The following is a 27,492-nucleotide window of genomic DNA, read 5'->3' on the forward strand; positions in this document are numbered from 1 at the left end:
GTCGCTAAGTCATGTCCCACTCTCTGCAACCCCATGGACTGCAGAATGCCAGGCCTCCCTGACCCTCACCATCTTTCAGAGTTCACCCAAGTTCCTGTCCGTTGAATCGGTGATGCCATCCGACCATCTCACCAAGCCCCACTCACCCTGATACCTAAAACTGAGTCTTGGTCAAATCATACCCCAGCTACATGGAAGGAGAGGAAGGAATAAGCGCACCAGAGACTACGAAATCCACTCTCCCTGGGGTAAAACGGTGGAAGGGGAGCAGTTTACCAAACCAACAGCATCAAAGAAGAGAACAGGGAGAGGAAAGGGCGGTGCTCAGAGCACAGCTCCTGGTGCCCCGGGAGTTGCTCCCCGGCCAGCTTGCAGCCCATCAGCACTCGGCCCAACCAAACCCACATCCACACCCCTCTTCCTCCCCCATCCCACCCAGGGACTTCTAAGGGGACAGTCACAGGGCTCCTCCTGCTACTAAGGGCTCCATGGTAAGCGGATCCACAGACAGACCCAGGAGGAAGTCAGTGAAACGCTGGTGGATGGAGGGCACCCGCCTCCTGGACTCCTGCGGGGAACATGGCGGGAAGACAGAGAGTGACGCTGAATGGCACCCCTCCCCCGAACCAAGCAGATCTGAGCCAAGACTGAAAACAGAAACCTTTGAACTGCTGCAAACATGGGGCAGGAATCCACGACACTCATAATCCACAGGTGCTTTGTGGGGACTCAAGGGTCCCCTGATCTCCCAGGAGCACCTCATCCGTTGTATATGGTCTGGGAAAGACTCTCAGTTGCAGTAAGGGAAAGCTAGAGAGCTGGCTTAAACAGAAAAGGGAACATTTTTTAAGTGTAACAAAATGTTAAACAGCCACTTTTTCTGCCTCAGTTTTACCTGAGGCTCGAAAGGCTAAGGACAAAATAATAGCTGCCAAAGATTCCCACATTCTGGAGCAAGGTGCAGGACCATCCCTGTGAGGGGGTGGCTCCACAATGGTTCTGCAGCATCAGCTGACTGCCCATCTGTGGGCTATGTGGGAGGCTCAGAAAGTGCATCCCAAGGAGTCGGGGTGGGCGAGGGGGAGAGGATGAGTTGTCCCCATGCTATGCTCCCCACCACCACAGGGAGGGTGGGTGCTCCCCACCCACCCTACTCAAGTCTAGTGAGAGGAGCTTCCAGGGACCATTCCAGGAGCCTGGCGTGGGTGAGCGTCAGCGCTACCATCTGACTCATGTCTCAAGTCTGCAGGCCGGGGCGGGAAGCAATGAGAAGCGGTACTGCACTGCGAGCCAAGGGCAGGACCACAGTGGGGGGTAGGGAGGCCCGGACATGGGTCCTAGGAACCAGGGGGCTGCCTGCATGGAGGGGAGGGGGCAGTGCTGGAGGCCCAGGGGCCAAGGAAGGGCACTACTCCCACAAAGGGAGCTGAGTCAGAGGTGCCCAGGATGGAAATTCTGAAGAAGCAGCAGCAAAGAGGGAGAAAGGAAAGCAAAGTGAAGAAAAGACAGAGCGTGCGTGCTGGCAATGGGCACGCACACAGGGCGCCAGCTCTGGTTCCAACCTCAGGGGCCACATCAGATGGGCCCTTGCCTCCCCCTCGTCTGTCACGTCTGTTCCCACCCCGAGGGCCACAAAGCTCAGTGGCCCGGGGAGGTGGGCTCTGGTGGACTGAGCGTGTGCCTCCCCACTCCAGGCCTCCTGCCTGGCCAGGCTGTGGGAGCCCAGGCTTCTGAGCTCTACCCTGAACGGTCTGCAGGGACGTGACTGTTAACAGCAGAGAGACTTCGGGGCCTGCTGCGTTCCCTGGGTTGACTGGGAAAAGAGCTAATCCACAGAGCAGGCTGGAAAGGACACTGGGGAAAAATAAAGTCGGTTTCTTCTTACACCTGATTGAGTCCAGCTCCTTTAATAAGCTGGTTACATAAGGACACGAGGTATCTCCCGGAGTCCATGAGCAGGGACGCAGCTGGGCCTCACGAAGGCCAGGAACCAGAAACTGCCTGGAAGGCCTTCTAAGAGGCCAGGCGGCCGCCTCTCGGCCTCTCTCCCTTTCCTTCCCCTTCCCCTTGCCTGCAGGGTCTCTGTTTCTCATTGAGAGGATCTGCTTTTCCCAGCACGGAATTTCTGAGCTCATGTGTCCTCCCCAACTGAGTGCCAGCAAAGACCTGAAAGCCCTCTCCTCCCCGACTAGCTCCCAGCCAGGGGACCTGACTGGTCCGTTCCAGCTGGTCGTCCACCTCACTTCTATGGACTGGGCTCCAAAGCAGAGCTGCGTGGAAGGCACACGGCTGCTGGTGCTCAAGGCAGTGGAAGGAGTAGGGGAAGTTCCCACGGTCCCATGGGAGGAGAGGTCAAAGCTGGCGCTGTACCCGAGAGGGTGTCCAGGCGATACTCCAGCTGTGGTTGGAGACCGCACTTTGCCAGCTAGATGGATTCTGTCCATTACTCGTTACATCGTGTCCTACCAGCTCCTCCCCTGCGGACGCTTGCCCTCCCAGGCTCAGCTGTGTCACTAAGCATGACACACAGCTGTGCCCAGATGGGGCTCTTCCTGCCCTTCCTGGATACGCAGAGTTTCTCAACAGCCTCCATGGATACAGGAGGCCACGAGTCCCCTGCTGCTGGGCTCTTCCAGGTATTATTTCCTCTAGATAACACTCATGCCACCCACCACCTGTGGGCGGGTGCTTTCCATGCGCCAGGCACCATGTGCATCTCTCTAAACCTTCACAACCACCCTGTGAGGTGGGTTCTACAATTAGCCTCCCTTCGACATAACAGAACTTGAGGCTCATGGGCCCTAGGTGACTGGCCTGAGAACATGTAGCCTGGGACACTCAGGGTTTGAGCTTGAGCTTGTCTGATTTTTGAGCTCCTGCTTCTGGGAGGATTAGATCTCGGTCCCCAAAGATGAAATGAAACCACTAAGGCTCCTCCCTCACTCCATCATTGCGTCCCTGTATGTCTGAGGATCATGAGGCATGAAGTCCGCTGCCCATAGAAGCAGATGTGTGAGATGGCCGCCAGCCTGCCTGTGCAGAAGCAGCCGGATGGACGGTAGGGCCCCAGGCGTCAGGAAGTCAGGCTAGGGCTGTTTGCCCAATTTAGCCCCATGCTGACGGCAGAGAAGAGTAAGGGCAGTGATGGAGGACATTGCTCAGCTTCCTGGGGCTTCCAGTCCTTTGCCAGGACTCACGGGGCTGGCCCTGCCTTTTTCCTTTTCTCTTGTCAGACAATCTATGGACTAAGCCTCACCCTTTGGCACGGGGAGTGTCCTGCTTGTGGCTGGTCCGGCCATCACCTCGTGCACCAATTCCATCTCATCCAAGCCTTGGTCTGCACCATCTGGTAACTGGGTCCCCACTGTGCTGGCTTGTCTCCCATCTCCGCAGCTTCAGGACCCGGGCTTGCTTGGCTAGTCTCTCAGATCTCACAGTGAGGCCGGAATCAGCCCCAGTCTGGGATTCTGCCACTTGTGAACACATGTCTTGGTATCTACTATCTCTGGGGCACTCTGGTACTCCCATTTCTCCTGACCTGGGGCATCCCAGGCCAGCTCACCCACACATGGGAGCCCAGACACAGATAATCCCTCCCATCTGTGCAGCCTCCCCCAAGCACTTCCACAAGCAGCACCTCCCCCGCTTGCCAATGGTCATGATACATCTGTCTCCACGGGCTGGTCAGGGGTGACGCCTTCCGCCTGAGGTGGTACGTGTGCCCTCCTGGAGCTGAGGGACGTCTCACATGAGGAAGACAGCTCCCTGGGCAAGGCTGAACTGGCCACACTGGCCCTGACCCGTAGCAGAGCCCCTCCCAAGTGGCTAAGGAGTCCAGAGGGAGTAGCTAAGAGGGAATGGAATTAGAATTGCCTCTGGAGCTGTGTTTAGACACAGGCCCACACCCCAGTCACCTCAGAGAGTGGGAGAATTAGAAGAATTACACAGCTTCCTTGGAGCTGGGGAAGCCGACCCAGCCCGAGGCGAGTGTGCCGGGCGTGGACGTCTGTCAGTGCCTCTCCAAAGGGCAGCGCAGAGCTGTGCTGGGGATGCGGGGAGGGGGACTAAGGAAGGACATTCAGGGCGAGAGGCAGGAAGCAGGGACAGCCGGGTGGGAGGCCGGATGGCCTGGCTGCCTAGCCCAGGCCCAGGGACCACAGCCTTGAAGCAGGAAGCAGAGCTTATCTGCACAAAGAACTTGTGGGTGGAGAAATATGTATTCAAACTACAGGCCCTCCTTCCCCTGTCATTTCATCGTCAGTCACTGGTAGGTAAAGGCCGGCGCTGCTGGGAGTGGAGAAGACAGGCGGGCGGGCACGGCTGGTGGGAGCTCAGCGCAGCCCGGAGTGGCCCTCACCAGCAGCACTCGTCGTCTTCACCCAGCAGTCCCACCTCCGCTCACAGTGTTTCAGAAATGCCCTGGCAGGTGAGCAAAGACACACGCACAAAGGTGTTCTCTGCCGCAGCATCCGTCCAGGGGGAAAAGTATAAACGACCTAAGTGTTTATCAACTGGGGCCAAACAAATCGACTCATGTCCAGGCCCCAGTCTGACAGGCCACCACGTGGCCATGGGTGCCACGGAGCCACGAGGAAGAATGCAGGAGTCAGGCGCTTGCTGCCACTGAACAATACCCACTGCCCTGCAAGGGGAACAAAAAGTAAGGTGCAAAACAGGCTGTTCACCCAAATGTCCCCAGTTTGGTTAAAAAGGGCAAGACTCTTCACACACCCCCACGTGCCCAGATACTTGTATGTGTGGATTCAAGTGCCCAGAAGGACACACCCACCTGTCAGCACTGGCCGCCTCTGCAAAGCAGAGACTTTCTAAGGTAAATAAGTTTTACAACAAACAATGTGTTACTTCTGTCATTTTAAGAGTTTGTAAAAGGATCAGTGGGCTTCCCGAGTGGCTCAGTGGTAAAGAATCCACCTGCCAATGCAGGAGATGCAAGAGACGAGAGTTGGATCCCTGGGTCAGGAAGATCCCCTGGAGAAAGAAATGGCAACCTACTCCAGTATCCTTGACTCGGAAATCCCATGGACAGAGGAGCCTGGCGGGCTACAGTCCAGGGGGGTCACAAAAGAGTCAGACACGACCTAGCGACTGAACAACAGCAACAAATGGAAACGATCAGTGCGAGCAGAACGGCACCACTGGGCACAGCCTTCCTGGCCGCACGAAGTGGAGCTCTCGCCCCCACTGCCCCCCAGCACTCCAGCCCTGAACAGGCACTCGTGGGACACTGAAGACCTGGATGCCTTACTCTAGGCCTTTCTGAGGATAACTTCCTGGGACCTTTCGGGCCTCATCAGCTTGTCCTCAGGCACCCTTCTTGCTCACAGAGCAGCTGGAATTCACCACCTCTGCCCTAGAGGATTTCCTCCTCTCAAAAATAGCTTCTGAGAGGGACCCAGAACTTCCTGCTTGTCCCAGAGAGCCATCTGACAGTCTTTTTTCTTATTGAGTTTTTTTTTTTAACGATAAATATTTTACAGCAAACAATTATTGTTTACTCCGTGTAGAAGATTATCTGGGGTTCGCTGCATGCAACAATTTTCCCTTCCCAACAACCCCATGAGGTAAATCCTGTGATTATTCACATTTTAAAGACCATGGAGGGAGGCAGAGGGGAAGCAAGTAACATTTCCAAGATTATTCAGCTAATGAGCGGTGGAGTCAGGACCTAAAACAAAGTGGCTGGCCAGCAGGCCCCTGGCTCTTAACTACTCTGATATACTGTCTCCAAAAAGTAAACAGAAAATAGCATACATCTAAGGACTCTGAGGATCAGTGGCTTGCCCTGAATTTATGGGTTCACAGAGTCCTCTCCATAAACAGTCAAGAGCAGGTAGGAAGTAATTCCTTCCTCTTTGCCCCTGCACTAGTCCCTCGTTGCAGACATCAGCTCAGCACCCACAGCCCAAGGGTACACACCTCCATCTTCACCACTAGAAGCCCAGACCCCAGAGACTAAAGACCAGAGAGAGGGAGAAAAGGAGTCTTTCCCTCCCTAAAGCCTGCTTTCCATAGTCTGGAGTTCAGCCTGAGGCATCTGCTCTGTTTGGGAGATTGTCAACAGCAATCACGTCCTTTTTCTGGGTCGGCCCTACCTCCACAAAGGAGCAGGTCTCAGCTCTGGACTTCCGTTGATACAGCAAACCCAAAATACATACAGGAATTGCTGGCTCGCTCCACCATCATGTAGGCCGCCCTGTGGGGTAGCTCAGCATTTCCTGATTCCTGCAGTTAGAACTTGCCTCTCTGTCTCTCTCTGGCCCTGACTGTAACCTGCTCCTAATGCAGTCCCGGGGCCTGCTGTGTCTCCTGCGGCAAGTCCGTGGGTACCTTGAGGACACTGTTTTGCCCTCTGTTTCTGCAGCATCTCTTGAATTCCCATGGCGGGTCCATACAAAATATGTGTGCAATGGATGAATGAGTACACTTCAGGCAGTTCAAGTCTGTTTTTTTCAACACTGAGACCCTGACAGTCGTTTGTGTGTTGAGTTTTGCAGCTCGTTTTGGTCCAGCACAGATGAGGAAACCACAAAGCAACACACGGGAGGCAGTGACACAGGTGGGGCCGTGCACTGGTTATCCATCGCTGTGCAACGCATCACCGCCCCCCACGCCAGTTAACAGCTACAATAATGAGTATTTGCCATCTTGCAGTTCTGTGGGTCAGGTGTTTGGGTGTGTCTCAGCTGGGTGTGTCTCTGGCCGTGTCCCGTGGGACTGCAGTAAAGCTGTCGGCCGGGGCTGTGTCTCCTCTGGAGGCTCTGCTTGGGCGGGATGTGCTTCTGAACTCACTCACGTGCCTCCTGGCAGGCCTCAAACCCTCGCCACTGGCCTCTCCACAGGACTGCCAAATATTGAGCAGCTGGATTCCCCATGGATGTGTGCACCAAGAGGGAGGAAGAAGACAGCAACACCCCCCAGAGAAACAGTCCTTTAATAACCGAAGCCTGGAGAGATGTCCCGTTACTTCCGTCACACTCAACTTGCTGGTAGCAAGTCAGTGTGTCCCGCCGTGCTCCAGGGGAGGGGCTACAGAAGGAATCACGGGGCGCTGTCTTACAAGCTGTCCACCACGTGAAATCTCTCAGATTCTCAGGGCTACTTTCCCTCCAAAAGAGACACCCCAACGGCCCCAGGTGAGTCCTGAGGCTGGAGAAACTCTAGCCTTTTCTGCATCCCTAACCCTTCACCTCTTCAGGGCTGGCTGACCCTGGCAGGGCCCTCCATCTCCCATCTTGAGCCCCCCGTACCACATAGGAGGGTCCTGGCAACATTCCTCTTTTCCACCCACTCTCTGGTTTCCCCAGAGGGTAAAGGGCTGTTAGTGGGAACATTCGGCATCTTCTGAGGTTACCAGGCACTGGGGTCAGACCGGGGTTTGAGAACTGGTCTCACCATTAGAAAGCGGCACTAGTAAGTGGTGAAAGTTTAGTGAGTTTTTCTCAGCTTGTGCAGCTGTAAATAAGTTAAAAAAAAAAAAAAAGTGCCTCCCTGAAAGGAAGAGGAGTTGGGAAGATTAAATGAAACAATGTGTGTAAAATGTTTGGTGCAACACCTGCCACATGGTGGAAAACGTGTGCTCTAGTCTTCATTATTATTAGTCAGCTTCTAATTAGACACTCAAAGACTAAAGGTCAAAGGAGAGCAGTCATCCTGATGACTCTAACCGATTCCTGCTAGGAAAACACACCTTTGCTGGCACAAAAATGGCCTCATGCTCTCACGGCCTTCTGGGGATCACACAAAACTGCTTGACCCAGAGAAAACCTGACTGCAAGTCCTTCCTGTGCCCCAGAAGGGACCAGTGTGACAAGGTGCTCAGCTCTGGGCCACAGAGCATGGAAGAAACAAACCTCCCCTCCAGCGTGTTTTCCTCCCACATTGTTTCTCTCCATGGAGACAGAGATGATAAACAGAGGATGCATAAGTTAAGGTGGGTGGAACCCCAGCCGTGAACAAGAAGTCTTGAGTTAAACTTGGTATCCAGCTGGCATACGACTTTGGTAGGTCATAAGTGAAATTGTAGGGATTCCTTCATTTGCAAAATGGGGGTTTTAAAAACATCCACTGGCTTTTTAAAAAGTTTTAATTAATTTCTTTATTTTCGGCTGCACTGGGTCTTCGTTGCTGTGCTCGGGCTTTTCTCTAGTTGTGGCGAGCGGAGGGCTACTCTCCAGTTGCGGTGCGTGGACTTCTCATTGAGGTGGCTTCTCATTGTTGAGCACAGGCTCTCGGTGCGCAGGCTTCAGTCATCATGGTGCATGGGCTTAGTTGCCCCTCCGCATGTGGGATCTTCCTGGATCAGGGACTGACCCCGTGTCTCCTGCATTGGCAGGTGGATTTTTTTTTTATCACTGAGCCACCAAGGAAGCCGCATCCAATAACTTTTTGTAAAAACTGAGCAGGACTGTGAAGTCCCAGATAAATGGTGGATTTTCAGGTAACAAATCTTGAGATTGCAAAAGTAAAGGCAAAATCCTGTCTGGAAGGGAGAGGTCTGAGATCATATGCAGCTGAGGACTAGACAAAATAATGGGAAAGGATTCCTTCTGTGCAGATGCGTTGTGTCTTTGTGTGACTCTGCTGACTGAGAAGCACACAGCTTTCGCCTGCCTGCTGGGCCACTGAGGGGGTGGATGCCTTGATCTGGGGGAAGAAGAGACCTGATCTAAGGCTCTCCGGGCTCAGGAGGGAGGGCAGCAGGTCAGGGCCTGCAGCTTGTGGCTATCGGGTAGAGAAGGCAAGGAGCATGGCCCTGGGCTCCAGGAGCAGGCTTTCTAGAACGCAGGCTTTTCTCTGTGGCCTCGACATCCCTTAGCCAGCCCCAAGCTGTGCTTCCCCGGCTAAGGAAGGAGGAGCCTGGCTCCACACGGGTTCAGCTGGAGAGACAGGGTAGGAAAGCAGGAGATGACTGGAGGGAGGGATCAGAGGTTTGCGGCCAGGCAGCAGGCTGAGGCTCCAGGAACGACCAGGATGGATCTGTGGAACAAATGAGTATTCCTTGGGGATTCTTGCAAACACGTGGGGTGGGGAAACTGAAGGGAAAAAAGACTGGATTTCCTGCATGTGGAATGGAATTTTTTCAATTGGGCATTAAAGGAAAGGATTGCCCTTAATGCTGACAAGCCTGGGGACAGCTGGATAACACTGTGGTCACCCTGACTTGGGAACCACCCAACTTTGGTCCTGGTGTGGCGGGGGCCCCCACCAAGGAGGAAGCAGAAGCTCTGCTGGCATCCTTCAGCTCAAGCCCTCCTGCCTTGTGGAGGAACAATCAAGAGAGCGTTATGTCCGTGCCCTTTCGTCTCTGCTCGAATGCACACACATCTTCATCCCCAAAGCCCAGGTACAGGGAGACACCATCTCCCTCATCCTGATGATGCATCTCCATCAGGCAGACATGCTCACCGAAGTCTGTTTTAGGTCTTTCCAAGGTTTTGCTAAAAAATGAGCTGCTTTCAAAAGGGCTTTCCCTCTCCCACCTCCAACAGTTTCTGAAATACAGTGATGTGCCACAGGCTTCTGCATGGTCACCAGCCCGGCCTTCCCCTTACAGCTTGACTTTCTCTAAGCCGGGCATCTGCTGTCGGCCAGGAGACCCATGTTCCAGGCAAGCCCAAGCCAGGCACGCCCGTACTCTTAAACCCTCCTGATCCTCCACTGCTCGTGGGGGTTGGACCCTGAGCCTCCCACTCTCAGTGTCTAGGCCCTAAGAGACCTCACCTCCCTCTCACTCCAGCTGCTTCTCACGACCCTCCTGCCCTGTGCCCCCAGCATTCACTACTCTCCAGCCAGTTTTTCCAACAAACGTCATTTTCCCCTACTTCGAGGCTCTTGCACAAGCTGTTTTCTTTGTCTGGGATGCTCGCATCCCACCTCCTCACCCAGCTCACTTATCTTTTAGGGCTTCCGGCCCCCAGCTTGGGACAGGCCCCCTTTATTTGCTCCTCTGCCTTTCCCGCCACGGTGCTCAGCTCATTTGGTTTCTAGAGTGCGCTGCCGGTGATCAGAGCTGGGCCATGAGCTCCACGGGAGCAGAACCAGAGTCCGACACCCACTCTGCAAAGGGCTTGGTGTGTGCTGCCCTCAGGCCCAAAGCGGGAGCCCCTCTCTTGCCACCTGTTCTGGGGGCTTTGGGGCATCGGGATTAAATCCTTCTTTTTGGCCGATAACTACTTCTTTTCCAAAGTCCTTTAGATATCCCTCAGTTTAGGTCTGTTAACTTTATACTCTGAATCTGGAAACAACTTGCCTTTATTTTAAACTTCAGAGTCTCTATCTGAAAATAAAGCCTTACTTTTTTTAAAAAAATGGAAGGGTTTGCTTATTTGAAGGAACAGCTTAGATTCTAGAAATGTACTTCACATATTAGAAGTTTGGGTAAATTTACCAAGAATCTAAATGTTCTCTTTACTATTCAGAACTGTCAGGATGCCTAGTTTTTGTTCCTTGAGAGAGATCACCATTTTCCACATTGCCTATAGTTACTTTTAGAATCAGGCTCTAACCCTTTTAAAATCCATTACATTCCTAATTTGATTTAGCTATTTCCTGGAGGGAATTATAGGTACTAAAAACCAAACACCCTGTAAGTCAATAAAGGCTGCTTAGAAACAAATGCTGTTAGCTACTCTTCACAGCTCACAGCCTGCTTCTGTTATTATTTTGACCCAAACTGGGTATTTACAAGGAGTTGCTATCAGATAAAATTAAGCTACAAATAACTGACTCGACTATTTCTCACCACTGTTTTTGCACTCTGAAGTAAACGGGAATAAACTTTTTGAGACAAAGAGAGTCTTATTTTTAAAATGCAGTAAGTTTTTCCCTCCGTGTTTTTTAAATTATGTTTCACGAGAAACAGTGCACCAAAGTGCAGCCAACTGGCTCTAAAATTTGCATCGAAAGGAGCTGGAACACACACCCACACGGTTAATAACAACGGCTAGCACTACATGAGGCGATCTTTACATGGAGTAAGCGACACGGGTGGGAACGGTCGGTCCCTGGAAACCAGGCGGTGTTGAACCTTCCACAGCGGTTTAAAAGAATCGTTACCAAAGGAAAACCCATACTTGCTATCAGAGGCGAATAACCACTGAAGCAGCATTCGAGTTCTCAAGCAGGAACTAAACGAACACAGCAGCTGGAAATATCAAGGACTGACCTCAAGTTCCTCCCAAAGAATAACTCCCTCTCCCCCAGGGAAAGACCTACAGTGAGGATGTTGCCAGGGGAAAAAGAAATGGTTTCAGACATTTTTTCCTATATTGTACTTTCCAGGAATTATGTAACTTTTCCTCTTTTGATAAACAAATCCATCCCTAGGACGAGCTGGGTTTTCAAGAGGAATCTAGTACTACAACCACAACCTCCATTTGGGCAGGGTCTCTCCACAGCCACAGAGGGCAGCGAGGCCCTGGCTGCCCTCAGGATGGGGTCTCGTTTCATCCTTTTTAATGAAATCGTGCACCCCCACACCCCATCGTAAACCCTCACACAGCGTCCTGAGGACGGAAAGCACGGTGGATCCGCCTCCTGTTCTTTCCATCTGACGTGTACGTGTCAGGAGTCGTTCTGGTGCAAGGATGAGAAGCGCAGCCCAGCTGGCTTAAGAGGGGAGGGAGGGCCTCGTGGGGCTGAAGGGGCAGGAGCAGGCCATGGAGCGGGACTCACTCGGGGGCCAGCAGGAGGGTCTTCCAGGAGAACAGAGGCCCACACGGAACCTCTCAGGGAGGACCTGCCAGGAAGGCAGCTGCGATGCGATGACCAAGGACAAGCAGAGGGGGCCGTCCAGAAACTCAGTGGCGTTGGACTGGGGCACAGGCTATGTGTCCGCTGGAAGAGCGGACCTGTCCTTCGGCCTGACGTGGTCACTCATGAGGGGCATCTGGCCAGCGGTCTGAACAGGGGACTCATCTGAAGGGGAGGGGTCTGGAAGCATACGCTTAGTCTGATGAGAAGGGACATAGGTTAGCAAGGGGAGACGGTACTGGTCCAGTCTGCCCTCGGCTGAGGTCCAGTGACCGATCCCTCAGAAGCCCAAGACCGCACTGCTTTGTGGTCCACGAGCAGTGTCACAGCAAAGTGCCAAGACAATTTATCCTACTTGTATAAAGTGTATTAATCCCACCGTATTATTAATCGCAAGTGTATTATTAATCCCACCATACTAGTGCCCGATGGAGACCATCCACAAGTCATAAATAGCAGAGGACATACAGGTGACAATTGAAAGGGCGGATAACGACCCGAGCAGTGGAGGTGGGGAGTCGGGAGAGGGCAGCGTCAGAGCCGAGGGCTGACAGCCAGGCCATCTGGGCCGAGGCCTGGCTCTGCCGTGCTCCTGTTATGTGACCCGAGGCAACCTCTCAGCACCTGCTTACTCACTGGGCCATGGTGAACGTTCACTGAGTTGATGCATTAAAGCACCTAGCCAAGTGCCAGGCGCAGAGGAAGCAGGGGATCAACAGCAGTTCTAGTGATCATTTTATGAGAGAGAAGAGGCCATCCTTAACCCTGGAGCACCTGTGCTAGTTAAACCAGGGGTTGCCCCCACCCTAATGCCACCAACCCATTTTCAGATCGATCAGCCTCAGGCAAGGCGGGAATGGGCTTGGCAGCTGGGCATGCCCAACCATCTACATATCTGAGATGGTGATTCACCCCCATGGTCACCTAGGTGGAAGGATACTAAGTTTACAGCAAGCTATAAGATGAGAACAAAGAAAGGATAAGAAAGTGTAAAAGAAAAAAATGATAATTCAATAACATTGCTTAAGTCTAAACACACGGAAAGACTTTTACTCCCCTACTAAAAGGCAAGATCTCTCATACTGGGCCCAGCTAAATATGATTTCTGGAGGAGGGCATGGCAACCCACTCCAGTGTTCTTGCCTGGAGAATCCCACGGACAGAAGAGCCTGGCGGGCTGCAGTCCACGTGGTCACAAAGTGTTGGACACGACTGAGCAACTAAGCACAGACAAGCACACACAAATATGATTTTCAAGGATCACACTTAAGACAAGACAACTTAAAATATCAAAATGAAAAATACAGTCAAAGATTTATAAAATGAATGCAAAGGAAAAATAAATCAGATTTCACAGAATCAACATCGATGAAATAAAAGCAAATAACAAATGGAATCAAGATCATTTTGTATGGGACCCTTCATAACAAATCTGCAACTGTTAAAAACATCTATTCAGTCATTGATATCCACATGGGATTGGCTCCAGGACCTCTGCAGATACTCAAATCCAGGGATGCTCAAGTCCCTTATGTAAAATGCCATAGAATTTGCATACAACCTACGCACACCCTCCCCTATACTGTAAATCATCTCTGGGTTACTTATAATACTTAATACGATGTAAATGCTATGTAAATAGTTGCCAGCATATGGCAAATTCAAACTTTGCTTTTTGGAACTTTGTGGATTTCTTTTTTCAAATATTTTCAGCTCAGGGTTGGCTGAACCCATGAATGCAGAACCCAGGGGTATGGAGGGCCAACTGTATACAAAATAAAGTAAGGCAGAAACTATTAGAAATGTAAAGTGACTCTAACATATATTTCTGTTCCTGATCGACCAGGTTGTCAAAAATGAAAATCTGAATGTTATAATGTAATTATAAGAGTAACTTGTGAGATTACATCTTCTCCAGCACCCATGAAACATTTACACAAATTGATCTTATATTAAACCACAAGATAAATATCAACATATTTTTAAAAACCTCAAAAGCATATGGGTCATATACTAAAACCAACATTGAAAAAATTAGAAGACTGTTCTTAAAAAACAAAGCCCTTCATAGTGGTGTTATCCACAGTAACGCAAAAGTGAAACAACTCATACGTCCCTCAAATGATGAACAGATAAATAAAATGTGGTGGGGCTCCGCTGGTGACTCAGTGGTAAAGAATCCACCTGCCAATGCAGGAGACACGGGTTCGATCCCTGGTCCGGGAAGATCCCACGTGCTGCGGAGCACCTAAGCGCATGGCCACAACTACTGAGCAGGTGCTCCAGAGTCCATGCTCTGAGACAAGAAAAGCGGCTGCAGTGAGAAGCCCGTGTACTGCAACCAGAGAGTAGCCCCGTTCTCTGCAGCTAGAGAAAAACCCACATGGCAACAAAGACCCAGCACAGCCAGAAATAAAATCAATAAAGTTTTAAAGAATAAAACGTGGAGCATCCATTCAGTGGAATACTATTTGGCAATAAGAAGGAATGAAACACTGATTATGCTCTAACATGGATGAACCTTGAAAACATAACACTCAGGGAAAGAAGCCAGTCATAAAAGACCACATTGTACAATTCAATTCATATGAAATGTCCCAAATAAGCAAATCTACGAGGCCAGAAAGTACATTAGCAGTTGTCTAGGGCTGAAGGTGAGGGGGTGGAAGGGAGGTGGCTAGAGGAAAAGGAGTGACTAGAAACAGGTTCGGGGTTTCTCTTTGGGGTGATAAAGATGTTCTAAAATTGATTTTGCAGATGGTTGCAGAGCTTTGTGAATGTTCTAAAACCATTGGTTGTACACTTTAAATGGGTGACACATGAATTACAACTCAATAAAGCCATTTGAAAAAAACCAAAAACAAAAAACTCAAGCCCTTGGAAATTTAAAACATCACTACCTTAAATAACACTTGCATAAAAGAAAAATTGAAACTATAATTGTTGAACACTTTTAAGACTATTGTGAGCATACTATACATTTAAACACGTAGGATACAACAAAAGCATCAATTAGAGGGAAATGTATACCAGTAACTATTTTCCAATGAAAGTGGAAAGAATAATGTATACACAAATAAGCCAATAATTTGTTTACAATAACAAAACAACTTTAAGGAAAGCAGAAGAGATGAATTGTAAGAGACAAAAGAATAAATTCCATATTTCATCAAATTTAGGATGTCATCTATTACAAATTTAGGATGCACCATTATTTTATGTATCGTAAGGAACACTGCTGCCAATTAACCAGCATCACAATGCTTTGTTACCACCAGTTGAAAGATGCATCCCAATTTGAGAGGTTTAAAAATGCGGAGGGAAAAGGCACATCCTAGACTGATGGAATACAGCAGATTAGAAAGCAGGAAGACAGTGGACTGATACACAGACACAGAGTCTAATCCTTAGGAAAGACCAACAGACATACCTCTGGCAAAGCAAATTAAAAAAAAGAAAGAGAAAATGAAAATGCACGCTATTAGGAATGCAAAGCAAATATAACCCCATATACACGGGAGGTTAAAATGTATAAGCGGTTACACAAAACTTTTCAGTCAAAACAAACTGAGGAAAAACTTTATGCTAATCATTTTTAAAACTTGGATCAAATGAACAATTTTCTACTAAAGTTTAATTTTCCAAATTAGTTTTAAAGGAATTTAAAAACTGAATACACAATGCTCATAGAGGACATTTAAAAGTTGTCAAAAATGTTATCTCAAAAAACTTGCACTAGATTTCTGAAAATATTAGGGGTCATATCCATAAAATCTTAATTTCCCTTGTTCTTAGTATTATTTTATATCATAAAATTAGCATAACTGTGAAAACCAAACTATAAGAAGTATTTTTCACCTGTCAAACTGGCAAAGGGAAAAAAAGGAATGATAAAGGAAAAAAAGCACATGAAGACACAAAGCATTTGTGCACATGCGGAAAATAGGCAATTTCTTTGCCCTCTAATGTGAACATAAATTGTTACAACCTCTATGGAGAGCGTTTTGAAAATATATATGAAAAGGCATAAAATTTCACATCAAGTTTTGACCCAATAATCACACTTTCAGGAATCTCTTAGAAGATAATAATCATAATTACACATAGGAAATTTATCCAACAGGGATGGCCACTGCAGAATTTTAATAGCAAAAATGTAGAGACAATTTATATGTCATTATTAGAGAGCAGATTTCAGTTGGACAAATCCAAGTGGGACTGAGTCACAGTATAGAAATGCAGGTAATAACATTAAATGTTCACAATAGAGTAAACATACAGATTTTATATGCACCCAAATGAATGAAAAGATTTGAAGCAAATAATGTTTATCTCTGGATGAGATAACAAATGATACTAATCTTCTTATCTATTCCTAATTCCTTTCAATAAACACATATTATTTTTGAATCAGTAAAATCAATAATCATTATAATAATTTCATTGAGACAAATCTTACATAATATATTATTAATGCCCAGAGAACCAGAATACAGGGGTTTGGGCCTGAGTTCCCCCAGTTCAGTCTTCCCTAGAGGCTCAGAACAGTAAAGAGTCTGCTGACAATGTGGGAGACCCAGGTTCGACCCCTGGGTCAGGAAGATCCCCTGCAAAAGGGAATAGCAACCCACTCCACTATTCTTGCCTGGAAAATCCCATGGATGGAGGAGCCTGGGGGCCCCCATCCATGGGGTCGCAGAGTCGGATGCGACTGAGCAACTGACACACTCCCCCAGTTCAGAAGGATGGGGATAGACCAGTAAGAGTCTCGTGATCCTTCTGAGCTACAGGCTGCGGAGGCTTGGGATTCACTGGGCATCTGTATCAGCAGCAGAATATCCCTTGTTCCAGGACCCTCCTCAGGAAGTCCCCATTCTCAGGGAGTCCCAACAGCCTGTTCTAACCTGAAGAGCCTACCAATCACCTTTTTATCCATGACCCATGCTGCTTTGTGGAACTTTCTCAACTAGAAACTGTAAAAACATCTCATCTAGCACTGAGTAGGTTTCTTAAAAAAACAATAATCCTATTCAGACTCCTACCTAGATAGGGAATACTGGGAACCATCTTCAGGCTTCGGATATATTCCCGAGTCCGCTTGTAATTATCTTCTTTGGACATCAGGTAGTCCAGTTTCTCAAAGGTGGTCTTGTCTTTTCGATTCAAAAGCTGGTGGAAGAAAAAAAGAGTATGAGAGAGAAGGCAAAAAAACTAGAAGAAGCTAAAGAGAAAGGATAACTGTGAACAAAAACTAAAAGGAAACGTGCTAAATGGTATGTCTGTGGTCTGCGGAATCCTGGGTGCAACTAAGCATTGTAAGAAGCTGTGTCTTGTGGAGATGAAACGTTTCACAGCTCAACTTGGTCATTTTTCATAAAACCTTACACTTAGAAGGAACCCTCCAGAGCTACCGAGTCCATTGTTCTGTCCGAGACTAGAATCCTCTGCATAATGACCAACACCATGGTGCACAGACCCCACAACAACGAGGAGCTCAGAGAGTAAAGCAAATTCCTCAAGGTCACCCAGAGCTATTTCACAGCCCCATTATGTCTCTCTCCCTGGGTCCACAACTTCTTACTCCTCCTCAACATCTCTGCCATTACTGAAGGCCCCCTCAAAATGTCACCCACTTTGCCTGCACATTCTGTGCACCTAGCCAGGCCATCTCTCCAATCAGGGCTATCTCCTCCAGATCCCCTGTGGTCCATGGCTGTGTCTTATTTACACTGGCTACAGTGTTTTAGTCAAAATAAGCTACACCTTTTTTCTACATGCTGTCATCTAAGGGGTGATTTAGTTACGCAACTAAAGGATAAGCAGATACCCACAGCCCAGAGATTAGAGAAGTAAGATCTTTTATGACTGAGATCTCTGGTATGTAAAGCTGGTCACCAGTTAAAGGATGGCTCTGTGTTCATAAGGAGGCTTCCTGGAAGAAAGGAATAGAAACTGAATCCTGGTTCTCCAGACCTGATGCTGTGGTCATCCCGCAAGTTCTACATCAAGGCCCAGTGCCAGAAAATGGCAATGAGGCTCCTTGAATAAAATGGCTTTGAGGAAAGGAATCTAGGCCGAGAGCAGGCTTGAAAAGAGGATATGGGAAAGGGTCAGTGGAGAGGGTTGGCTCTGGCACAGCACGTGGCTGATGTTGGAAACCCCCAAGTTTAGCTTCCAGGGCCAGTGCCTCTGGGATCTGAGATCCATGGCTGAGCCCAGGAGCATAAGTGGAGAGGGACCCTAGGCCAGGAGCATCCTTGGTGAAGTGTGGTTTTGAGACCCCATGGTCTGTGCAAGGACCAGGACTAGCCACCCTGCCACATCCATTAGACTAACGTAGGCCAGTGGCCAACAGTTTCATCATACAGCAGAGAGAAGGAGAGCAGTACTCCCCAGCATCAGGGGAAGCCAGCCTTTCGAACTGAAGCGGCCTTTTGGGTTCCTGGGACCCAAGTCTGCAAATCCCAGGCTGAGGCCATGTCTGGTGCATCGGGGAACTCAGGCTGCCTTGGCTAATTCCTTGATCCTCAGCCTCTGGAGTCACAGAGGATGCAGCTGTGCAACAGCCCAGCTGAGCAGTGACAGCTTAAGGACTTCAGAGAGGAGAGGCAAAAGAAAAAGCTGAAAGGACGTCCCCAGTAATGAAGAAGTTGGAGAATAAACAGTGAGGTTTTTTTTTTTTTTTCATTGAGAAATTCAGGACACATCAGGGGATGCTACACAGATGCGAGGAACAACGGCTGCTTAACCAGCTTGTTAATTTAAGGCTGTTATTCATCATATTAGCAAACGGACAGGAAATAACACCATCATCTCCCATTTGCTGTCTGTAAAGCACCAAAACATACAACTCATCTGATCTTTACAAAGCCCAGGGACGAAGATGGAGCCAGGATGACTGCCGCTATTTCAGGTTCATAATCACAAGGATTAAGTGACTTGTCAGAGCACCCTTGGGGAACTTGATTCAGTAGAGGAGAGACATGTATATTACAGCAACATGGTAAGTAAGTAAGTAGAGATAAGAACTCAGACCAACAGTAGGTAAATTATGGGCAAGGGAAGCATCAAGGGAAGATATAAAGAGAGAAGCATTTGAAATGAATGTTTAAGGATAAGAAAGTCACTAAATAAACAACATATACCCAGAACAGAACCAGATCCTCTAGTTGTGAATGGCCCCATTGTAAAGCTGAGCAGGCCCCTCACCCTCTTGGCTGGGAGGTCATCTCTTTATTAATACAACCTAGAAGCCCACTGAATCCTGTGGCAGTCACCCATGTTCATCCAGCAGTTCAACAAATCCCTATGTCGTCCTCATACACACTGCCGCTGAGCCAAACTGGAGCCTAAGTCTGCCTCCACTGGGTCTCTGGACCCAGCTGAGGGGCTGCCCATGTCCCCTGGCACGTCTGGTCTATCTGCCTAGACTGTCAAGTACCTCGATGCATGGCACCACAGAGCTGATCAGGGGGTCATCTGTGTCCTGACATGGACACGAGGCCAACATGATCACAGTCCTGGAGGATGTCCCTAAAGATCACCCTGCAGACTGACCTCCAACCAACAACTGGAATTCTTTAGTGGAGTGGGCCGACCAAAGGCAGCCACATTTGCACACTTCCCAAATTTAAAACCAGGCTTCTCCAGACCACACCTGCCTCTGTTAACCTTGTGTCTGTCTGCACACATACTTCCTACGCACCCTCCACCCCACCTACACACACACATTCGGAATGGCCGGGTCTAGTTAACTTCACTCATCTGCTCCGTTCTGTGGCCACAAATGAGATTCAGGATGGCATCAGATTTCTCAGCGGGAATGCACAGGATGTTAGAAGACATGAAAAAGAACATCTATCTCCCAAGTAATATGCATACTATTTGAGAACTTCCCCTAGCAAAATGAAAGAATAAACCAAGGACAGGAGGATACGGGATGTAGGAAACAGTGGATCCAAACTAGCAGTAGTAAAGGGAGAGGACAGATGAGCAGCAAGGCTAAAGAAAGGCTAGTCTACATCCTTCTACCCCAGAAGAGGCCTCCAGAGAGAGAGAAGACTCGACAGAAAACCCAATGGGATAGCACATTGGTGGGGTGGAGGAAGGGAATGGACATAATTTATTATGTATAATAAAAATAAAATTAAATAAAATAATTTAAAGATTTTATGTATAATATACATAAGGCCTGGTAAGATATTATATAATATTACATATGTTTATATGTGTATTTTACGTATACATATAAAATATCTGGTAGATAAGCAGTAGCTAGAGTAAGAATTTTTCCTTAAAAGGGGATTAGAAATGCCAGGGAAACAAAGGGATATTCCAGAAAGAACATGTTATTCACACTTAACCACTTAAGTATGGAGGAGCCATTTATGGAAAACCATACTTACACATTCCTAATAATTAAAACAAGAACACTCATTTAACTAAAGTGATGTAATTATGGTAACATGAGTGTTTTTGAAGAATGAGGGAAGACGGTTTAGGAAAACTAAACCAACATCCATCTTACAAAGAAGTCACCATATACTGTTCAAAGTGAGTGGATCGAGAAATTGCAGCAAAAACACATCGATGGAAACATGGCAGAAACCATCAGAAGAAACTGCTAAATAACTGAGTGTTTGCCTCTAGGGAGTGACTGGGTTATGCAGAGATGGAGCAAGGAGTGTTAGCTGCTTCACTCAGCCTTTCAGTATTTAGTGATTTTTAAAATTCATGCACACGTATTATGCTGAAAAATTATTTTAAGATTTAATTTTTTAATATAGGGTTTGTTTATTCAAAAAGAACAGCATTTACTTGTTCTAAACTTTTATTACAAGTAGTGCCATAAACTGAAAACCTCATATGCATTGAGGGTCCTTTAGATTTTAGAGTTTACAGGAAGCCTCAGGAAGAAACCATCAGAACTACATGCAAGAAAACAACTTATCTGCTTGCCTGAGTCAAACAGACACTAAAAGCATTCACATTCAGGAAAGGAGAAACAAGATTAAACAACATACAGGAAATACTCACTAAATACAACAGGCAACTGTACTTCTAGTAAATTTTAGAAGTGCTGGGCCACCCTGAGATTTTTTCCTTCCATAACATTTATTATAATTGTGACTACTTAAACGATGACATCTGTGCTTCACTCAGCAAAGGATGACTCCCATGAAGGCTGTGACCATGCTGGTTATATTCATTCCACAATACCCTGCATCTATTATGGTTCCTGACACAGAGAAAACACTGCCTAAAAATCTGTTGAATAAAAAAAAGAATAAGAAAACTAACGACAACTTAAAAATTCAATTCTTTGGAAATTTTTGAATATTCCAATAATTCTTGAGTAAAAGAAGAAATAAAAGCGAGGGTAATGAACTATTTATAAACCAGAAACATAAAGCACATACAGATCATGATATGTTAAACTATGTGATGAGGTCAAAAGTGTACTGAGAGGGAAAAAATGCATGGTTTTTAATTCATATAACTAAACAATATGAATATAAATAAGCTTAACACTCAACTCAAAAAGCTATGGAAATTCGAGGGAGGGGTGAAGTAGGAGAAATTGATTAATATAGATAAAATCAGAAACCATGTTTAAAACATACAATATAAAACTAAACACTAAAACTATAGACATGATAACTAAACCCAAGAGCTAAATTTTATTAATAGCAATAAAACAGGCAAAACCTCTATGAAGTAAGGCAAAATGAAAAAATATGCAACATTAAGATTGAGAAATGGGCATAGCTACGTATAGAAAGTGAATTAAAATTACAAGGTAAAAATAAATCCCAGCCTTTTGATTTTAAATAATTTACATGGTGACAAACATCTGCTGCAAGGGATAAATGGCACATCTCAATCACGGGTTAAAAGCCAGGATGATCACGAATCTTGGTCAGATACCTGAAGAAGTGCGTTGCTTTTGGAAATGCCCCTTATCATGCTGCTAGAGAGCCTGTATGTGGCACTTATATTTGACTAATGATGAAAAATTCCCCTCTTCTGGTAAGTAGGCTCCATGGAATAAAAAAAAGTCCTCCAAATCCTCTTTATGAGGACGTTGGTAGCTTGTTCCCTTGTCTTGAGAGAAACAGTTCTTGATACGTGGAAATGTTTTTCAACAAAGAACGTGTTGCTCCAAATATGTTAAAACTGGCTCAAAATCCTACTTCAATTCCAGTGTCTACTGTTGGTATGGAAAGAATTTTTAGTGCTGTGGATAATCTATGGATCAATGGATTCAACAGACTGAAGATGCAATGAGAAAGGAATGAAACAAGGGCACTTCAAAAGAGTAATTCTTAAATTCTTCAGATATGAACTACTGGCTTCTGAAAAACAAACTATAAAGCCATATAACTAATGTAAAATAGTAGATGCAATGGAGACTATTATAAGTAATGTGAGGGAAAACTGTGACTCTGAAATTTAATAAGTGTTCTAGCAAGCTATCCATATCTGTCTTTGACTAAGGCTATTTTAAATTCTGTACAAATAGATGTTAACCTGTAGAAAATGTAGTAATGCAAATAATTCCAGTCCATATAAAGGCAACTGATGTCCCATAGTATCCCACTGATCATCATTCTGGGAATACTAATTTTCTATCCATTTTAAAGATGATTTCAGCATTCTTCAACTGACCATAAAGTAAAGTATTCTCAGTTCTCTTGAAATAAAGTTGGCTTAAAACTCAGCATTCAGAAAACTAAGATCATGGCATCTGGTCCCATAACTTCACAGCAAATAGATGGGGAAACAGTGGAAACAGTGACAGACTTTATTTTGGGGGGATCCAAAATCACTGTGGATGGTGACTGCAGTCATGAAATTAAAAGATGCTTGCTTTGTGGCTCAGCTGGTAAAGAATCCGCCTGCAATGAGGAAGACCTGGGTTTGATCCCTGGGTTGGGAAGATCCCCTGGAGAAGGGAAAGGCTACCTACTCCAGTATTCTGGTCTAGAGAGTTCCACAGACTGTATGGTCCATGGGGGTCACAAAAAGTCAGACACGACTGAGCGACTTTCACTTTCACTTCACTCCTTGGAAGAAAAGTTATGACCAACCAGACAGCATAGTAAAAAGCAGAGACGTTACTTTGCCAACAAAGATCCATCTAGTCAAAGCTATGGTTTTTCCAGTAGTCATGTATGGATGTGAGAGTTGGGACTATAAGGAAAGCTGAGCGCTGAAGAAGTGATGCTTTTGAACTGTGGTGTTGGAGAAGACTCTTGAGAATTCCTTGGACTGCAAGGAGATCCAACCAGTTCATCCTAAAGGAAGTCAGGCCTGAGCATTCATTGGGAGGACTGATGCTGAAACTCCAATACTTTGGCCACCTGATGCGAAGAACTGATTCATTTGAAAAGACCCTGATGCTGGGAAAGGTTGAAGGTGGGAGGAGAAGGGGACAACAGAGGACGAGATGGTTGGATGGTATCACTGACTCAATGGACATGAGTTTGAGTAAACTCCAGGAGTTGGTAATGGACAGGGAGGCCTGGAATGCTGCAGTCCATGGGGTCGCAAAGAGTCGGACACGACTGAGTGACTGAACTGAACTGAATATCTTACTGAATCTCTCACTAATTAATAAGTTAAAATAAAATATTTGACAAATAATCATTTTATACTTGTATAAGTCATTATTTTATCTTTTAAAAAAACAATTCTTTGACAGTTTATATGCACATATACATAAATACATGCAAACATAAATACACAATGTATAATCTTGTAGATCAACTTTAATCACGTTTCCAGTAATTTTGCTAAGTTTTAAATAAATTATGCTCATGGCAACCCCAAGAGACATTCCCAAAAAGCCCAAGAGTAGAGCCAGGAGGATGACCTTGGTCCTTGAATGGAAGTTTGCCAAGGGTCCATCCTGGGTCCAGAGCTGGTCTGCATGGCTGAGCCATGGAAAGGGCTGGCTAAGGCATGGGAGAGTCAGAAGCACTATGAGAGGGCTCTGGAAGGAGAGAACAAACTCCATTATGGGAAGGAGGAACCAGGAAAAGGTGATCCTGGAAACTAGTCTTGCTGGGCTTCAACTAGCAGAGATGAGGCTGGAGAGGCCCCAGAGGCCAAAGAAAGTATGAGCAGTGGGCTGGCAGTGGGAACACACAGCGATGCTCAAGGGAGCAGCAGTTTGGCAGAACTGTAGGCAGGTGTTGCCTTGGACAAGACTGGGAAGGTAAGAGAGAGATGGAAACTCACCATTTGGCAAAGTATGCTTTTGACTAGGTCATTTTGGATACCGTGGACATGTGATGGCCAATTTGACAGCTTATTCTCCTTTTCCAGATCTTTCAACTCAACTTGCCAACAGGGTGCAAATCACAAGCGGCTAAGCATGAACAGTTGAATACTAATCAAAGGGGAAAGAATGAGTTGATTGTGGCTGTGTTTGAGCAGGAAATTCCTCTAGCCAGCTCTTGCGTCTCTTCCGCACGTGACCTGGGGCTCTGGGTTGCTATGTTGCTGGTGGCAATAGATGCTCCACTGGCCACAGCTGAAAGGTTTATGATTTGTTTTTCAGGGCAAGGAAGTAGGTGTGAAGTAGGTATGAAAACTTTTGGTATTTGCTGCCATTGCCAAAATGCTTCTATTATGTCCTCTGCACCCTGCAAGAATCTCCCTACCCAAAGGTTCTCCTCAAATGCCTCATTCCCAAATGCAAGTTGTCCTGAGAAACACCCACTGGAACACACCAAAATCCCTCTATCACCTAAGCTCAGTATCTTCCCTAACTCGAAGGGATCACTGAAACCTAGAGTTAAAAATCCAAATGACAGCTAAAACTTAACTGAAAATATTCATTATTATAAAACTAGAAGTAGTGTAGTAGTGTGCATGCTCTGTCATGTCTGACTCTTTGCCACCCCATGGACTGGAGTCTACTAGGCTCCTGTGTCCATGGGATTTTCCAGGCTGGAATACTGGAGTGGGTTGCCAGTTCCTCCTTCAGGGGAACTATCCAAGCCAGGGATCTGTTATATCTCCTGCACTGGCAGGCAGATTCTTTACCACTGGCGCCACCTGAGAAGTATTGTTCAGTTCAGTCGCTCAGTAGTGTCTAATTCTTTGCAACCCCATGGACTGCAGTGTGCCAGGCCTCCCTGTCCATCGCCAACTCCCAGAGTTTACTCAAACTCATGTCCATTAAGTTGGTGATGCCATCCAAACATCTCATCCTCTGTTGTCCCCTTCTCCTCCTGCCTTCAATCTTTCCCAGCATCAGGGTCTTTTCAAATGAGTCAGTTCTTTGCATCAGGTGGCCGAAGTATTGGAGTTTCAGCTTCAGCATCCGTCCTTCCAATGAATATGCAGATGACATCACCCTTATGGTAGAAAGTGAAGAAGAACTAAAGAGCCTCTTGATGAAAGTGAAAGAGGAGAGTGAAAAAGTTGGCTTAAAGCTCAACATTCAGAAAACTAAGGTCATGGCATCTGGTCCCATCACTTCATGGCAAATAGAAGGGGAAACAGTGGAAACAGTGACAGACTTTATTTTTTTGGGCTCCAAAATCACTGCAGATGGTGACTGCAGTCATGAAATTAAAAGATGCTTATTCCTTGGAAGGAAAGTTATGACCAACCTAGACAGCATATTAAAAAGCAGAGACATTACTTTGCCAACAAAGGTCTGTCTAGTCAAGGCTGTAGTCATGTATGGATGTGAGAACTGGACTATAAAGAAAGCTGAGCACCAAAGAATTGATGCTTTTGAACTGTGGTGCTGGAGAAGACTCTTGAGAGTCCCTTGGACTGCAAGGAGATCCAACCAGTCCATCCTAAAGGAAATCAGTCCTGAATATTCATTGAAGAAGTAGTGCAATGAAAATTAAAATGATGGATTAAAAAGAGCAACATCAAAATCGTTACAACATACATCAAAAGGAATAAAATACCCAGGAATAAACACATCTGAGGAGGCAAAACACCTGTGGTCTGAAAACTGTAAGACACTGATTAAAGAAATTGAAGATAATACAAAGAGATGGAAAGGCATACCGTGTTCTTGGATTGGAAGAATCAATACTTAAAATGACCATACTACCCAAGGAAATCTAAAGATTCAATGCAATATCTATCAAATTGCCAGTGGTATTTGTCACAGAATCAGAGCAAAAATTTTTTTAATTTGTATGGAAGCAAAGAAGACCCTAAATAGGCAAAACAATTTTGAGAAAGAAGACCAAAGCTGGAGGAATTATGCTCCCTGACTATTGACTACACTACAAGGCTACAGTAATGAAAACAGTGTGGTACGGGCACAAAACAGACATATATGTCAATGGAAAAGGATAGAAAGCCCAGAAATAAATCCACACACTTATGGCCAATCAATCAATCTACAACAAATGAGGCAAGACTACACAAAAGAGAAAAGACAGTCTCTTCAATAAGTAGTACTGGGAAAGCTGGACAGCTACATGTAAGAAAATGAAATTAGAACATTCTCTAACACCATATACAAAAATAAATTCAAAATGGATTAAAGACCTAAATGTAAGACCAGATACTATAAAACTCCTAGAGGAAAACCTAGGCAGAACACACGTTGACATAAATCATAGCAATATATTTTTAGATTCATCTCCTAGAGTAATGAAAACAAAAATAAACAAATGGGACTTAATTGAACTTGAAGCTTCTGCACAGCACAGGAAACCATAAACAAAATAAAAAGACAATCTATGAACTCAGAGAAAATGTTTGCAAACAATATGACCAACAAGGGATTAATTTCCAAAATACAAAAACAGCTCATACAGCTTAATACCAAAAAAAAAAAAAAATGAACAACCCAATCAAAAAATGGACAGAAAACCTAAATAGACATTTCTCCAAAGAGGACATACCAATGGCCAACAAGCACATGAAAAGATGCTCAATGGCACTAATTATCGGAGAAATGCAAACCAAACTACAACGAGATATCACCTCAAACCAGTCAGGATGGTCATCACCAAAAAGTCTACCAATAACTAATTTGTAGGGAAATAATAAATTTGCTGGAGAGGGTGTGGCAAGAAGGAAACCCTCCTACACTGTCGGTGGGAATGCAAATTGGTACAGCCACTATGGAGAATAGTACAGGGACACTCCTTAAAAAAATAAAATTAGAGTTGTCATATGATCCATCAATCCCAGTCCTGGGCATACACCCAGAAAAAAACTCTAATTTGAAAAGATACATGCACCCCCATGTTCATAGCAGCACTATCTACAATTGCGGAGACGTGGAAGCAACCTAAGAATCCATCGACAGATGAATGGACAGAGAATATGTGGTACATATGTACACTGGGATACTACTCCGCCATAAAAAGAATGAAATAATGCCATCTCCAGCAACATGGATGAACCTAGAGATTATCACAGTAAGTGAAGCAAGTCAGCCAGAGAAAGACAATTATCCTATGATATCCCTCATATTTGGCACCTAAAAAGTTGATACAAATGAATTTATTTCCAAAACAGAAAGAGACTCACAGACACAGAAAACAAATTCATGGTTACCAAAGGGGATAGAGGTGGTGGGGAGAGGGGGAGAAAAAAAGAAAAAGTCTCATGCAATTTTATGTTAACTTGTTCACTAATTATACAATAAAATTGCTGGAATACTTTCTTAAGAAAAAAAAAGAAAAACACGGTTACATCAGAGCATCCTGCTCTGGAGCAGTGGTG

The 27,492-nt window shown here is 46.1% G+C and overlaps 1 protein-coding gene across 9 annotated transcripts in view; it reads right to left on the reverse strand.

The window, feature by feature from the left end:
- RALGPS1 (Ral GEF with PH domain and SH3 binding motif 1) overlaps positions 1 to 27,492 on the reverse strand; it is a 302,552-nt gene that overhangs the window by 145,024 nt on the left and 130,036 nt on the right. For all 9 annotated transcript variants that reach the window (XM_070378968.1, XM_070378975.1, XM_070378972.1 and 6 more), the window contains one exon: positions 16,815 to 16,941. In XM_070378968.1, coding sequence (XP_070235069.1) covers positions 16,815 to 16,941 — 127 coding nt within the window. The remainder of the gene's footprint in view (positions 1 to 16,814; positions 16,942 to 27,492) is intronic.

Source organism: Bos mutus, chromosome 11 (assembly GCF_027580195.1).
Source record: "Bos mutus isolate GX-2022 chromosome 11, NWIPB_WYAK_1.1, whole genome shotgun sequence".
In the NCBI taxonomy this organism is placed as follows: domain Eukaryota; kingdom Metazoa; phylum Chordata; class Mammalia; order Artiodactyla; family Bovidae; genus Bos; species Bos mutus.